The sequence below is a fragment of the Caretta caretta genome, chromosome 6, assembly GCF_965140235.1.
Source record: "Caretta caretta isolate rCarCar2 chromosome 6, rCarCar1.hap1, whole genome shotgun sequence".
In the NCBI taxonomy this organism is placed as follows: Eukaryota; Metazoa; Chordata; order Testudines; family Cheloniidae; genus Caretta; species Caretta caretta.
In genome coordinates, this window is record NC_134211.1 from 26,635,999 (window position 1) to 26,650,375 (window position 14,377).

General features: G+C 45.2%; 1 protein-coding gene across 5 annotated transcripts in view; it reads left to right on the forward strand.

Annotated features, from left to right (window-relative positions):
• Positions 1-10,578: 10,578 nt before the first annotated feature.
• The window catches only part of PTPN5 (protein tyrosine phosphatase non-receptor type 5), a 141,514-nt gene continuing 137,715 nt past the window's right edge, over positions 10,579-14,377 (forward strand). Inside the window, exon 1 of one of the 5 annotated variants that reach the window (XM_075129337.1) lies at positions 10,579-10,728. In XM_075129337.1, coding sequence (XP_074985438.1) covers positions 10,679-10,728 — 50 coding nt within the window. In that variant the 5' untranslated portion in view covers positions 10,579-10,678. Of the gene's footprint in view, positions 10,729-10,907; positions 10,976-14,377 lie in introns of those variants that run through there. The other 4 variants (XM_075129338.1, XM_075129341.1, XM_075129342.1 and 1 more) reach the window with 4 other exon arrangements.

The following is a 14,377-nucleotide window of genomic DNA, read 5'->3' on the forward strand; positions in this document are numbered from 1 at the left end:
ATGAAGAAAGTGGCGGTCATAGCCTGTATGATGAGGCTGCTGTAGCAAAAAGCAACCATAGGCAAAGAACAGGGAAGGATGCTGAGAGGCGAAGGAAGCCAAAGCTCCAAATAGAAAGGGCTGGGTCTAGTGGCTCTGTGAAGAGCAAACTGGGACACAAGAGCTCTGTACCAGGTAGAAGAGACAGAGCTGAGTAGGAATCTTTGTTCATGGTGATGGACTTTACTTGTGGGACTTTGAGAATAATTTTTGAACGGTTTCTATGATTAAACTGGCCCCAGCTGTGTGTTGGGGGGAGGCTAGCCACAAGAGAGACCGCACGTGGGTTGTAAAGGGCCCTGAAGAAGTGAAGAAGAGAACAGGCAAGTTGCTGTGGGATCACTTCTGGCAACGTGGAGATGCTCAGAAGGCAGTTGCCTGGTTACAGGGCACTAAATATGAAAAAATATGCAAGCCTGACACTTACAAAGTTGGGCCTAGAAAGCAGCACCTAAATCCCCAGGCACCCTAGTAGAGGTGATCTCACAGATGCCAATGGAATGCGAGGATGCTCAGCACATCCTAACTCTGGCAATCTTCATTTAGATGCCTAAAATGGATTAAGGGGCTCCACTCTAACCACCAGGGATGAAGTCAGTGGTAAAACTTCCATTTTCACCTGCATTTTTGGCTGGTTTGATGAGTTTTCTAAGCCTTTTTTTTTTTTTTTTTGGTCATATCGTATCTACAAAAGGAGAAAGAGCTGACATTTCCAGTGTGGTTTATGGTTCGAAATGATATATTTGCACACCTTCTGTAATAACAAGCTCATACTGCTCAGTTAGGATTGACGCCCTGTTGTGCTAGGTACCATACAAAACACATAGGACGATATAGTCCTCACCCCGGGAGTTTACAATGTAATTCAAAGCAAAATATGCCAAGTGACATTAACAAACAGCAGGTAAAAAAGCACAATAGAAGTGATAAGATCTAACAGTTATAAGGTTAATAGTGCATATAACTTGAATGACCTTGGGCTCATTAGCCAAATTTTTCAAAAGCATCTAGTGATTTTAAGTTGTTTTGAGTTCTGAGTACCTGGCTTGAGACACGTTAAATATGTCTGATGTTCAAAACATGCTGAGCATCTGCCCCCAGAAAATCAGACTTCCTTTGAGAAGTCTCAAGTTGGGCACCTAAACATTGAGGCGCCCGAGATCACTAGTACTTCTGAAAATGCAGGTGCTGATTTTTGTATTTATCTGTTAGTTCTCCAACCTAGTCTACACAGACGACTGCTAACTCCTGTACCTATTATCAGCTTAAAAATATAAATGATCTTTACATCACATGTGTCCTCCCTCAACATACACATCCTTTCCCCTGGGATGCCTGTCAATAGGGACCCAAGCATTCTCCCACTCTTTCTTGTTATCCAGGGTTGTGTCCCTGCAAGTGTCAGATACCAGGGCTAGAAAGTCCACTGACTCACCAATGAAATAACAAAAGCACCATTTTGATTTCCCCTGAGCAGCCTAATGCAGCATACTAGGATTTTTGCATCTGGGAAGCATCTTAAGGACTGAAATCAAGAGTCATCTTGCATGCCTTCCTCCCCTGAAGGTGAGAGTCCCTGTGGTAACTTTTAAATGTTAAATGGCTTTATTTTCCACTTCTGCACAGATTGAGGTTTTTATCCCACATGAAAATGACTACTTTTAAAGTTTCAGAAACAACCACAAGATCTTCAGCCTTTTGAAGACTGTGCTCATCCCAAAAAGCTGCTGGAAGTGACAGAAGCTGAGAGAGGGGAAAGCCCAAGGATATACACTATATGTTGACAGGGACAGTACTGTAAACAGTAATTACTAGCTGAAATGCTCTTTCTTTCAAAATGTCCTCTCTGAAGGTGAACTATGAAACAGAAGCAAATGCTGGTTGGTTTTTCCATTTACAGCTTTCTTATGCTGGGTAAAGATGTCACCACATCAACTTTTTAAAAAGTTTTTTTCCTCCTGTTTTTTTTTTAAATGTTTGAAATATAAGGAATATCATGGTAACCATGGTATCCTCATGACATCATGGTTACCATGATAACAAAGCTGGAATAGTGTCATCAGACTTCCTTCCCCCAGCTATGTGTTGTGTTTTATATTTAATTGAGCTGGCCAAACCCCTCGACCAGCCTGCAAAAAGCAGCCCTACTTCACTTCATCGGTAATGTCAGGAACATCTTTATAGCTTATAAAGGTAAACTTCCCTCTGTTGCGTCTTTCCACTTTAGCACAGTTAGTTTAGGACTAGCGTTAAGGTACCATCTACATTACAAATGATACTGTGAAATACCCAGGTGAGGGGAAAACCATGTTGTAAGAGAGTCCCCTGAGACACCTGTAGATGTAATGCAGATGGGAGCCACTTGGCAGCATGTTTGTAAAATGATGGTTTGGTGTGCACTTGCCAGGCAAACTCTGTTTAAATTATATTTAAAAGCAGTTTGACTAATACAGCTTCCTTGCCAATGAGCAGGTTCCTCCGAACCAAAGGCCCCATCCTGCAATGAGCATTGCATAGGCTTAGCTCTGACCCTTCACATAGCTCCACCGATGGGAAGGGGCCTGCATGGGAGTGCAGAGACCCACCTGCACAGAGGTCATTGCGGGATCAGGGCCTATGTGTACCAGTGGGCACTGAGACCGGGGAGTACTGGGGCTAAAGCTGCACATGATTAATCTTCATGTTTCTTTTACAGCACTCTGTATTCAAAATAAAAAACTGGTGGGAGGAAAGAGGAAGAAGTTCCATGTGGTCTGGTTGCTGTGAATGCCAGAGTGACACACTCCCCTGAGTAAATCAATATTGCATGGCAAACGCTGCCGTCACCAAAATTGTGCCCTTTAGTTTATGTAATATCCAAAAGCAGTTACCAGCTATTTCAATAGCAAAGGATTTTCCTTTATTACAACAGTCAGATATTATTCATTTCATTATAGATAGCAATAAGCAAACTGTAAATTCCCAACCGCTAGTTTAAGTACCTTTCCCCCCCTTAAAGTTCTACAAAGTTCAAGTTCCCTCCTCCCAACACAATCCTTTAATTTTATATTTAACCTGAAGCAAGTATGATATACTAGGTTTTAATAATCAAGCATTTAGATAATTGAATGGGTGTATATTAATTGAAAAGGGAATGATTTTTTTCAGTTCCAGTAGAAAAATAAAATATTTACAAAATTAACAAGCACATCCATAAGTGCAGTGTGTTTTAAGTCTCACCCATGCACTTTTATACCTGGGGGCTATCTTCACACCTTGTCTCTGTAGCTTTCTTGGCATTTATATGCATCATATGAAGACATGTATTTCTCTTACAAATGCAGTTTGTTTTTGCCTCATACAACCTACTGTGGTCTCCCTTCCTTTCCTTGTCTTGGCATAGGTGCTAATATAAGAATGTCAGTGCAGAAAAGAAAGACAGGCCAGATCCTCAACTGGTGTAGTTTGTCATAACTATTCACTTCTTTGAAACTACCCTGATTTACACCTGCTGAGGTTTTGGCCCAATGTGTAATAACGAAGAGTGAGGTCATGGGGGAAGATATGAAGAGTACTAGAAGCCAGAGGCCAACTCAACAGCCAGTATGTCAGACAAAGTTTCATACAGCAACAAAATTATTACCCTTTCTTCAGCACTTTATTTAACAACACAACACAAGTCTTCCACACACTCCATTAATTCATTTCTGAAAGCCAGGATCTGCTGCCTGGTCTCTACCTAAAGTCTCTCCCTTCTATCCCTGCAGGTATTTCCTACCAGATCTTCTACCTGCCTGGGGCAGAAAGCTCCCCCTGCATCTTTCTCTTGACCCCACATCCCCGACTCTAAGGGTCTACTCCTGCTCCTATTGACTTAAATGGTACAGCATCAGGCCCTGACTCCACAGCCTTCCTCTCATAGGCAATGATGCCTCTGAGCCATCACTACTGATCACCTGATTCAACTGGGCAGCCAAGGTCTTGAAACAGGGCTGTGGGTTGTACACATGAAACCCAGGACCAGTGCTTTATTATAAGGGTATTTTAGCGATACAGTCCGCAAAGTATGACCACCTTAGGCATATTTCCATTTGAAAACTAGCTACAGAGCAGAAGCTTTTAGTCAAATTTCCACCTGATTCAGCATTATATACATAAAAACATTGTAACTTGCATTGATATTCCATATTCCATTAATGACATTACAACATTTCCATGGGGAAACCCTGGTGTACAATTTTCCTGAAATGCTAATGATACATACTGGAACAACAAAGATGAGTGGATTTAAAGAAAAAGTTACTGCAAGTTACAGTGTGTTTTCATATAATTATGAAAAAAATAGTGTCCAGTAACTTACAGCGAAGGTACTGGGGAAACTTACCTATAAAAGCCAGAGCCATTTTGTATACAGAAGATTGGCAACAAAAAAAAAAAAATACTCACAATAAACCTGACAGGTGACATCTCATAAGCCTAACCAAATAAGTCACAGCCTACAGTTCTCTTATGGAAAACTTGGGAAACTCCTTGTAGCAAAGAAATCTCAGAGACATGAGGCGCCTGTACCTACTAGTTACAAAAGATTACAGGGGGGCTAGAGGTGCAGGCGCAGATTCTCAATATCCTCTAGGCACAGCAGATGTGGGAGGTGTTGACCTTGAGGCCAATAGTATGTTGGCCCTGGTGTAGCTTAGAAAATCTTCAGGGAATGCAAGTATGCCAGCTAGCTATCATCCCCATGGAGATGTACATTAGGCAAGGACTGCTGGAGTACAGAAGTGCTCCAGCCATGTCTTTCCCCCTCATATACGTTACGCTCGGAGTGCAGGGACATAGGCACAATCTACCTCAGCTATGTGCCACCTGGCCTCTCTGGCTGGCTTTAGAGCTCCTTTGCACCCCTAGATCAATAGGAGAATCTGGCTCATGAGACAGGAAAAAAAAACATAGGGCTTCAGCCAGGGGCAGCGAGGCTTGGGCTTCGCCGCCCCCGGCCCGGGAATGTGTAGTAATTTTTGTTGTCAGTAGGAGGTCACGGTGCAATGAAGTTTGAGAACCCCTGATGTATGCTACTAATGCCCCACAGAGATTCCCAGCAAAGAAGATCCACCTGGGATCTAGCATATCAGGCCCACAATTTCCTTTAACATTGGCTGAACCTCAAACAGACTCACATTTTAGAGTCAGTCCAAGTTATTTTCGTGCCATATTAGATACTGAACAATATGGGAGCTCCTGCAGGAATCATTAATAGGAATCATTTGCTAAGTGAAAATTCTAAACAAGGTACAAGTAGTGCATTATACACCAGTATCAGATGTCCAGCTCAAGAAGGTTATTCAAGTTGGGACATTATTGGAGTAGTCCACTAGTAAAAGCCCATGCCTTTTTTATCATTTATGAGTCCAGTTTCACCCCCTACATCAAATCCTGACTCATGCTGCAGATACCAACTAGCAATTCATTCTTCATTGGGGAAATCACTAGGATTTTACTGACTGCCAGAATCCTGTATCACAAAGTCACTCTCTGACTCAGAACAAGGTCTACAACAGCTGTGGCAGTGATATGTACTGTAGGTGAGTCATACTGAAATGTTAGCATGAACATGAACCTTATAACCCCCGGACAAATATCTAAAGTATTACACTGACCCATCTATGTTATAGTGATGCATTTGTCATGTTATAGTAAAGGGCTTGTCAACATTTTATGATGTACTTTGATAATAACTACTGCCAAACTTTAAAAACTAATAATAATAATATATTACTTTAGCATATGTCATTATGTGAATCCCTAATTGCTTTATAAACTATGGATCAGAACCTCGGCTGATGTAAATTATTTGGTGTATATTGACTTCAGTGGAGCTAAAACTGATTTATACCAGCTGAGAATCTGGCTCTATATGACTACAGGCAGGAATCAGTTTACACACCACTGAATGCGGCTACCTTTGGGTGCAATGTGGAAGATCACTCAACAACATTATATGAGAGTTTAGAAGAAAAAAATGCTATCTTCAATTTAAACTGTAGGAGAGATATAGGTTAATAATATTACTAGTGTTTCCATTCAAGGATTCCAAATAAGTATTATTAATAAATAAAAATGCTAAATTTTAACCCAAGGGTGCTTTACAAATATTACCTATACCTCATGGGCCAAATCCTTTGTTGGTTTAAATTAGTGTAGCTCTCTTGACTTCAGTGGACCACACCCATTGAAGTCATAGCCCCAACACACCCCTAACATCTCTAAACTTAGGTAAATAAGTGATGTGCCTGAGTCAGAATCCTACACTATGCAGGCCAAAGCTTTGGGGAAGTTCTGATCTGCAAGTGAGTCTTTAGCAAGCATTGTTATATTCTTTTCACAAATGGCTGAATGGAGAAATATGGTAGTTAAGTGGCTGCCTAGGGTCACAAAACAAGTACAAGGGGTCACCAGTATACCTCTCCCCCTTATCCATCGTTTCGCATATCCATCAGTTATCAATAGGGGAACGTGTTCCGATTCACATCTGTCCCGATCCACGTATTCGCCATTTGCAACTTACTTGCTTCACCTTTTGCATCGCTTTTCTGTAGGTGCTTAGCATCCAGGGGCAGCCAGTGCCCCCCTTCACCCTCCAGCGGCTCCCATCCGCCAGCAGCCGTCAACTTCTCCCCCTCCCTCCCAGCGCCTCCTACCTGCCACAATCAGCTGTTCAGCGGCATGCAGGAGGCGCTGGGAGGGAGGGGGAGGAGCGGGGACAGGGTATGCTTGGAGGAGGGGGCGGAACTGGGTGGGAAGAGACAGGGAGAGGGTGGAGGGGCCAGGAAGAGGAGGGGCAAGGGTGGAGGGGGGGCGGGCCGTGAGTACAGTACTGTACAGAACACTACTACCCATCATGAGTGGAAAATGAGTTCAAAGTGTTAAGAGTAGGCCTGTGTTTAAGAGGCAACATAAAAGTGTAACATTAGAAGTGAAATTAGATGTTATAAAGCGTATTGAAAGAGGTGAGTGTGCAGCTGACATTGCTCATATTTTCAGCTTGCCTGCTACGACGGTACGCACAATTTTTAAGAGTGCTGATTGAATTTGTGAAAGCGCTAGAAGTGCTATGAAATTTTCATAGATGAAGATAACAAAACAGAGAAGCAGTACAATGGAGAAGATGGAATGTTTGCTGGCTGATTGGATTGATGACCTCCATCAAAAGAAAATGCCTGTGAGTTTAAGCTTGATTCAGGAGAAGGCCAGAAGCCAGTATAATGATTTAAAGGAAAGAGAGGGAGAGAGCTCAACAGCAGAAAAGGAGATCTTCAGTGCTAGTCATGGGTGGTTCCGCAGATTTCAGAAGCATGCCAAACTACATAATGTAAAACTCACAGGAGAAGTGGCTGGTGTGGATGAAGAAGCGGCTGAAATGTTTCCTGCGTAGCTAAAGAAAATTGTTTCAGAAGGTGGCTACTCTCCAAAACAAGTTTTTAACGTAGATGAGATGGGCCTCTACTGGAAGAAGATGCTAATGAGGACTTACAGTTCTCATGACAAGAAGACTGCTCCTGGATTCAAGGCCTCCAAAGACAGCTTAGCCCTTCTGCTTGGGGGAAATGCAGAAGGTGATTAGAAGTTGAAGCCCTTGCTTGTCTATCACAGTGAAAACCCAAGAGCAATGAGGGACTATGTCAAGTCTTGTCTCCCCGTAATTTGGAAGTTGAACATTGCCTGGATGACATGCAATATTTTCGTGAGTGGTTTGTAGAGCATGCTGTTCCGCAATTTATGGCTTACTGTCAGAAGGAAAATTTGGCCTTTAAGATTCCCCTTCTGCTAGATAACGCAAGTGCCCACAAACTGGACTAGGAAGCCCTCTGCCTGAATGTCAAGATCCTATTTTTGCCACCCAACACCACATCGTTGCTGCAGCCTATGGACCAGGGTGTTTTGGCCACATTCGCGGCTTATTACCTACGGAGGACGTTCTCCATGCTGATTAAGGAGACAGCAGGTGAAGGAAAGCCCAATGTAAAGGAGTTTTGGAAGTCCTACAACATCTTGAATGGCATAGAAAACATTGACGCATTGTGAGAAGAGGTCACTTCGCAATGCAATTCGGCGCCATGCATGGCCAGATGCTGTGCACAGCTTTGTGGGATTTGATGCCGTTCCTGCTCTCCGGCAAGAAATCATCAAGTTGGAGAAGGATGTTGGCTTCAAGGAGGTGGAGAAGAAGGATGTAGAGTTGTTGTTGGAGTCTCACACTGAACAACTGACAAATGAGGAACTGATTGAGCTGCACCAACGACGGATATCTGAAGAAAGCAAGGATGATGATGACAACATAGAGCAGGAAGCCAGGAGTCCGACGACAAAGAATCTCTCCCATTTCTTTGGATTGCTGTATGCGATGATCGAAACCACATGGACCACTGATCCTTTTCGTGAACCATCTGCCAAAGTCTTCAGGGCTCTCAATGATGCAATGGCTTGCTACAGAGAGATCTATCCATCAAAGATTCATGCAGGAGAGCAGACGTCGATATAATATTTTTTTAGGACTTCTGCAACTGAAAAGCCAGCCATGGAAAAGCCAGCCCAAGAAAACCCAGCCGCCACCCCTACGTAAGGTACTGTAAGCCTAATTGACACTGTTTTATATTGTTTATTAAAATGTTCTATGTGTTTGAACGGTGTTTGTAGGGTTCTACCTTATTTTATTCAATGTTTTATGTGTAAAATTTGTGCTGTATAACCTGTCATTGTAAAAAGGCGCACTGTTTAGGTGAAAAGAGCATTGTCATAGACAAGTGTGGCAACACTGTGAACTCATCTCCCCCCCTTATTCCATTATTTCTTACGGGGAAAAATTCCCCGGTATTCATTGTTTCGGTATCCGTGGCCCTTTCAAGAATGCAACCCTGACGTATACTAGGGACCCCCTGTAGATGTCAAAGATGGAGAAAGAACCCCATCCTCATGGCCTCAGTTCCCTGTTATAATGTCTAGATAAAACTTCTGGATCAGATATTATGGTCCAGATCCTCAACTGGTGTTAAATGATGTAGCTCCATTGAAGCTAAGCAGATTTACATCAGATGAGGATCTGGTCCTGTGTGTCTATCTTAGACTTGGATGCTGCAATAGATACTGCACTGGTGGGCAGCTGCACTATGCAGAACCCCATAGACTTCAGTAAGGCTCACAACATAGCACTCCACCAATTCATTAGTTTGCAGAACAGGGGCCTTAATGTGTAATGTTTGTCTCTGTTTGTGAGAGTGCGTGTACCTGTAATCTTTTTGTGCATAGTGTATGTGTAACTTGTGTCTAATATCTGTGAATATGTCTGTCTGTCTCCCTCTGTGTTTCTCTCTCTCTCTCTCTGCCAGTAATGTATGCATGTCTCCCTTTGCCTGAGTGTGTGTAATTTACATCAGGTATCTTTATATTATCTACATATGTCTGTCTGTCTGTGTAACATGTCTGCGTTGTGTGTTATGTGCACATTTTGTCTACAGTGTATATGCCGGCCTGTGGATGTGCTCAACCAGGACACACACAACTGCAGTAGAGGCTGTTGCTGCTCGAAAGGGGGGCGCTCCAGATACTCTGGCTCCCTAGGGGGCTGGAGTCTTTTTCTCCCTGGCCGCCCCCTGCTCCTGGGCGCTCCTGCAGGCTGAATATTTCATTCATGCTTTCTCCTTCGCCATCTCTCTCTCCGATTCAGGGAAAACGTGTGTGGGCGGCCTTTGAAAGGCTCCCTGTCAATCAAGGCGGTGAACTGAAAAGAAAGAGAACGAGAGAGATGGGGGAGAACAGCTTTAAGGGGGGTGGTGGGCGGCTGTTGTCGCTGCTGCCGCCAGCCTTGCAGCTCTTCCCAGGGGCATCTGCATAGACAGGGGGAGTGATTCCTGCACCACAAACCTGCTCGGGGGGGTAGGGGAGGGGGGCACCACCCCACATTCATCACCTGCTGCGAAACCACCTCAAACAAGGAAGGGGGGAAACTTCCCTTTAGCGGGTGCTCTGCCTAGCTAACCCCCAGGGCCCCTGGCTGGGCTGCCTTTGCCTTTCACAGGGGAAGGCAGCTCTGCAGCATGCAGGGTGGGTTGGGGAGCTTTGCACGGTGTGCTGGGGGCTCTGCAGGCTGTCGAGGGGCTTGGGGCGCACTGGGTAGTAGGGTGGAGCGCTGCAGAGTCAGGAGGGTTGAGGTTGCAGTGTGTAGGGAGGCTTCCCAAGGTGTAATAGCGTTGAAGGGGCTTTGGATTGGGTAGGGGGATGGGGGTTCTTTGCAGCCTGCAGTGGGGTTATGGAGCCCTTGTCCTGTGGCGGGGGTGGTGGTGGTTGTGATGCTTTGTACTATGTAGTGGGGTGGGGCTTTAAAATGTGGAGGGGGTGGGTGGGTGCCCTGAAGCGCCTAAGGGGTTAGGGAAGTTTTGCATTGTGGGGATGGGTGTTTTGGTTGTTTTTTTTTTTTTGCAGTTTCCAGAGGGGTGGGGACGAGTCAGCGTTTGGGGGCTGTGCAGGCTCGGGGGCTGCAATGGGGGGTGGAGCTCCGCCGTGCTAGGGGGACTGGCCGCGCGCGGCAGGGTGGGGGGCTTCGCCGCCTGCATGGAGCCGGGGCGGACGCGAGGAGGGGGCTGTGCGGTGTGCAGGACACACACACATGCCCTCGCGTCGCCTTCCTCGCCCGGCTGGGCTGCGCTCTCCTGCCGCGTGAGTGAGGCGGGGGCTCTTTCTTTGTGCGCCCTCCGTACCTGAGCGGGGCGGGAGGGACGGAGCCAGGCTGGGGGGGGGGGGGGCGGCGGCGGCGGGGGGGGGGCAGCATGCATAGCAGCGGCAGCGCTGCAGGGAGCCCTGGAGAAAGGCTGGGGGAAGGAGGCGGGCGGGGGGGGGGGGAGGCTGGTTGTGCAGCGCGGCGGTGGCGGCTCCCAGGAGCGACGGGACCAGCGTGCGCTCGATGGTGAGAGGCGAGCGAGGGGCAGGATCGGGCCGCGCGGGTTGGTTCAGTTCGTGCGCGTTCGTCCGGGGTGTGTGTGTCTGTGTGTGTCTGTGTGTGCAGCCGCTCAGCTCCCCTGCATGCCTTTCCCCCCGCCGCGTCCCAGCTCCCGTCTCGCCCTGCTGGCTGCTCCCGCTGCTCCACCGGGCGCGATGCACCCGCAGCCCCAGCTCAGGCAGGGCTAGGGACCTGGGGTGGGGGCTGCGTTTGGTTCATCTTGGAGGGTGAACAGCCGCTAAATAAATGAACCCCGCTGGTGTTGAGTGACGGGGGGAAGAGAGAAAGCCGGAGGTGCGGGGACATTGCTCCGATTTCCACGCATCTGGCTGTAAATCTGCAAGCAGCATTGAAGGCGGCCGTATAGATTCCGAGTGATCGATAAGACCCATTTTCTCCATCTCTGTTTACATCCCCTAGGCACGAATACTTAGGGGACTCCGGTCTCCCCCCACCCCCCCGGTCTTTTCCAGCTGCGAGCAGGAGCTGGGCTGTTGTTGCGATGTGCAGAGGGGGTGTGTGTGTGGGGGGGGAGTGTTTTCAATAGAAAAATCAGAAGTAATGCGTTAAAAATACAAAACAAACCCAGGCTAATCTAGTTGTTTAACGGATCTTTCTGGATGAACATAATGCAGCTGGCAGGACCCAGGGTTTAGGGGAAATTGGTTTCGAATCACGTACTGGGTGGTTAACCTGATAACTACTCACTGCAGTAAAATATTAACAATAGCAACAGCTTTGCGATGCTCTCCTGGAATAATGCTGCCTTTCGAGCTGATGTGACAGCCAACGCCATGGTAGACTATTACTTTCTACTAGATGGCAGTGCTGAGACCTGTATAGTTAATGTAGGTAATGAAGTCCTGGGAAGCTGGGGACTTTTGTGCAACTGCAGGTCTGTGAGGTGGTTTGTTTGGAAGGGGTCTTGGTGGCACAAAGCAGAGAATGGAACAAAACAGTGACTGTGTGTAGCCAGTTTGTTGGCTTGTTTACAGTTAAACAGTTATTAAAACTTTCTGATTTTTCATATGGTTATCTTAGCATATATATGTCTCTTTCTGTGAAGGTTTCAGAGGAACAGCAGTGTTAGTCTGTATTCGCAAAAAGAAAAGGAGTACTTGTGGCACCTTAGAGACTAACCAATTTATTTGAGCATGAGCACTTGATGAAGTGAGCTGTGGCTCACGAAAGCTCATGCTCAAATAAATTGGTTAGTCTCTAAGGTGCCACAAGTACTCCTTTTCTTTTTTCTGTGAAGGGTAATTCTTACATCGTATTTGGGAAAGAAGAACAATTCAATATTTTAGATCTCTTGCATTACACGATTATTACCACATTACATTCCTTACATTGATTTCATCAGAGGGATTCTGCTTGATAGCAGCTGAGGATCTAGGCCCTTTCCATGTGTTAGATTAATAAATGATAGATTTCAAAGAAATGTGTGAGCAATACCCTCTCTTTGTTTCTTGATAGCCATGTGTAGTGGGACAGCATTTGTTGGTGTGAGCTGTGTATTCAGATCAAACAGTTTGAGAAAATATTTCTTGCATGAATCATGCATTCACGGTCACATTCAGATCTCTAATACTCACAGAGGTCTCATAGACTAAAGCAGGAATTGTTCATACATCACTTAAGGCAAAATTTTGTCCTTCATTATAATATTTGAATAAAAAAATAAACTTTTCCTACACTTGTTTTTTGATATCCCATTATGAACGCAGAGACGAGCACAGAGTGCAGCACTTTAAAAGATATTTGTATCAGAGCACTGGGATTAAAAGGTTTATAGTTAGAGTCACTTCCATTTATGCCTCAGAGGTCTGATTGTGCTCCAGTTGCAATCAGTGGGCACTTTGCCATTGACTTACTTGGCCAAATTGGAACCCACAACCCTGATGCTACAAACACATATGCACCTGATGAGTCCCACTCATTTCAATAAGTGTAAATACACGAGCAAAGTCCAGCATTAGGACTCCAAGTGTGTAACTTTGTTTTGCTGAAATGAAATAGGAGTAACCTTTTGCAGTAGTGATCTTTTGTTGATAGCCACTGTCCAGGCTGAATATAGCATTACTGCCAGTAATTTAGGGTCTGAACTTTTAAAGAGTGTTCATTCCTTTCTTACAATGCGATCTGCAAGCTAGATGTCATACGGGTGAAGCAAGAAAGTTTATTAGCCTTTAAACAGCAGCCACACACATTCATGGATACACTGTTAGACTAAAATGAGATATATATATTCTCCAACTAATTAAAATAAAGCCATATCTTTTACTAAAATGTCACTGGTGTACTTTATTCTACTTTATTTGAGCCCAATCCCTTATATTTCCGTAAGAGAAGGACTACTTTGTTGGATAGAGTTTAAAAAAAATACAAAGAAATAAAAGCAAGCCAGTCTTCATGTTTCTTAACTTTGCAGAGTGCCAGAGCTCAGTTGGTTGCTTGACAGGAGGAGGGCTAAGGGCTAGCCATGGAAGATGCCTGCGGAGGGTTTGTACCACCCCTGCATGCTATCCTCCATTTATCATCTACTCCTGCAGGAGTGTTGCTGTGACTATTTACATGTGTTTTAAGTAGCATCTATAGGCCCTTAGAGAGAGCTGTATCCCATTGTGCAAGGCACTGTACGGGCACATGTTAAGAAAGAGGCTGGCCCTAAAGAATTTACAACGTATACAGACAGGACAGACACAGGAAGTATGTTTATCCCTATTTTTACAGATGAGGTCTGAGGTGAAGAGAGGGGTGATTTGCGTGAGGTCACATAAAAAAGTCTGGGTGGAGTCAGGAATTCTACTTCTGAATCAGAGTCCAGTGCCTCAGCCACAAGAGCAACCTTCCTCCCTGTTGACTTCTTGTCACGCCCATTCTAGCATGAGCAGGAAGGGGCAGTGCAGGTGATATTTTGAAGTTCAGTACACAGATCCAAGTAGCTGCACCTTGCACACCAGGTAGAAATTGCCTACAGACAATGTGCACTTTGGCAAAGCACCATTACAGCCACTGATACAAGTAAATACAACTGGTGGCCTCAATAGATCTATTAGAAATACCTTAGCTAGGTACATACTCCGATGTTACAATTGGCAGAAAATACACTGGCTCATTGATTACATGCAGCTGTCCAACAGTCCGTAAGCTCCTCTCTCATATCCACTTCAGCAGCAATGCGCTGCTTTTACACCCAAGTCCTAGAGCTATGCATGACAAGAAAGATGAGAATGGTGGTTATGTGTATGTGCCACTTGACTGTATGCCTCCAAATTCCTGTGCCATACCTTTGTAGTGCATAGGAGCTGTTTTTCCAGCCTGGGAGCTGCAGTATGTTGTCAGGATAACTTGTGCTGCAGTGTAGCT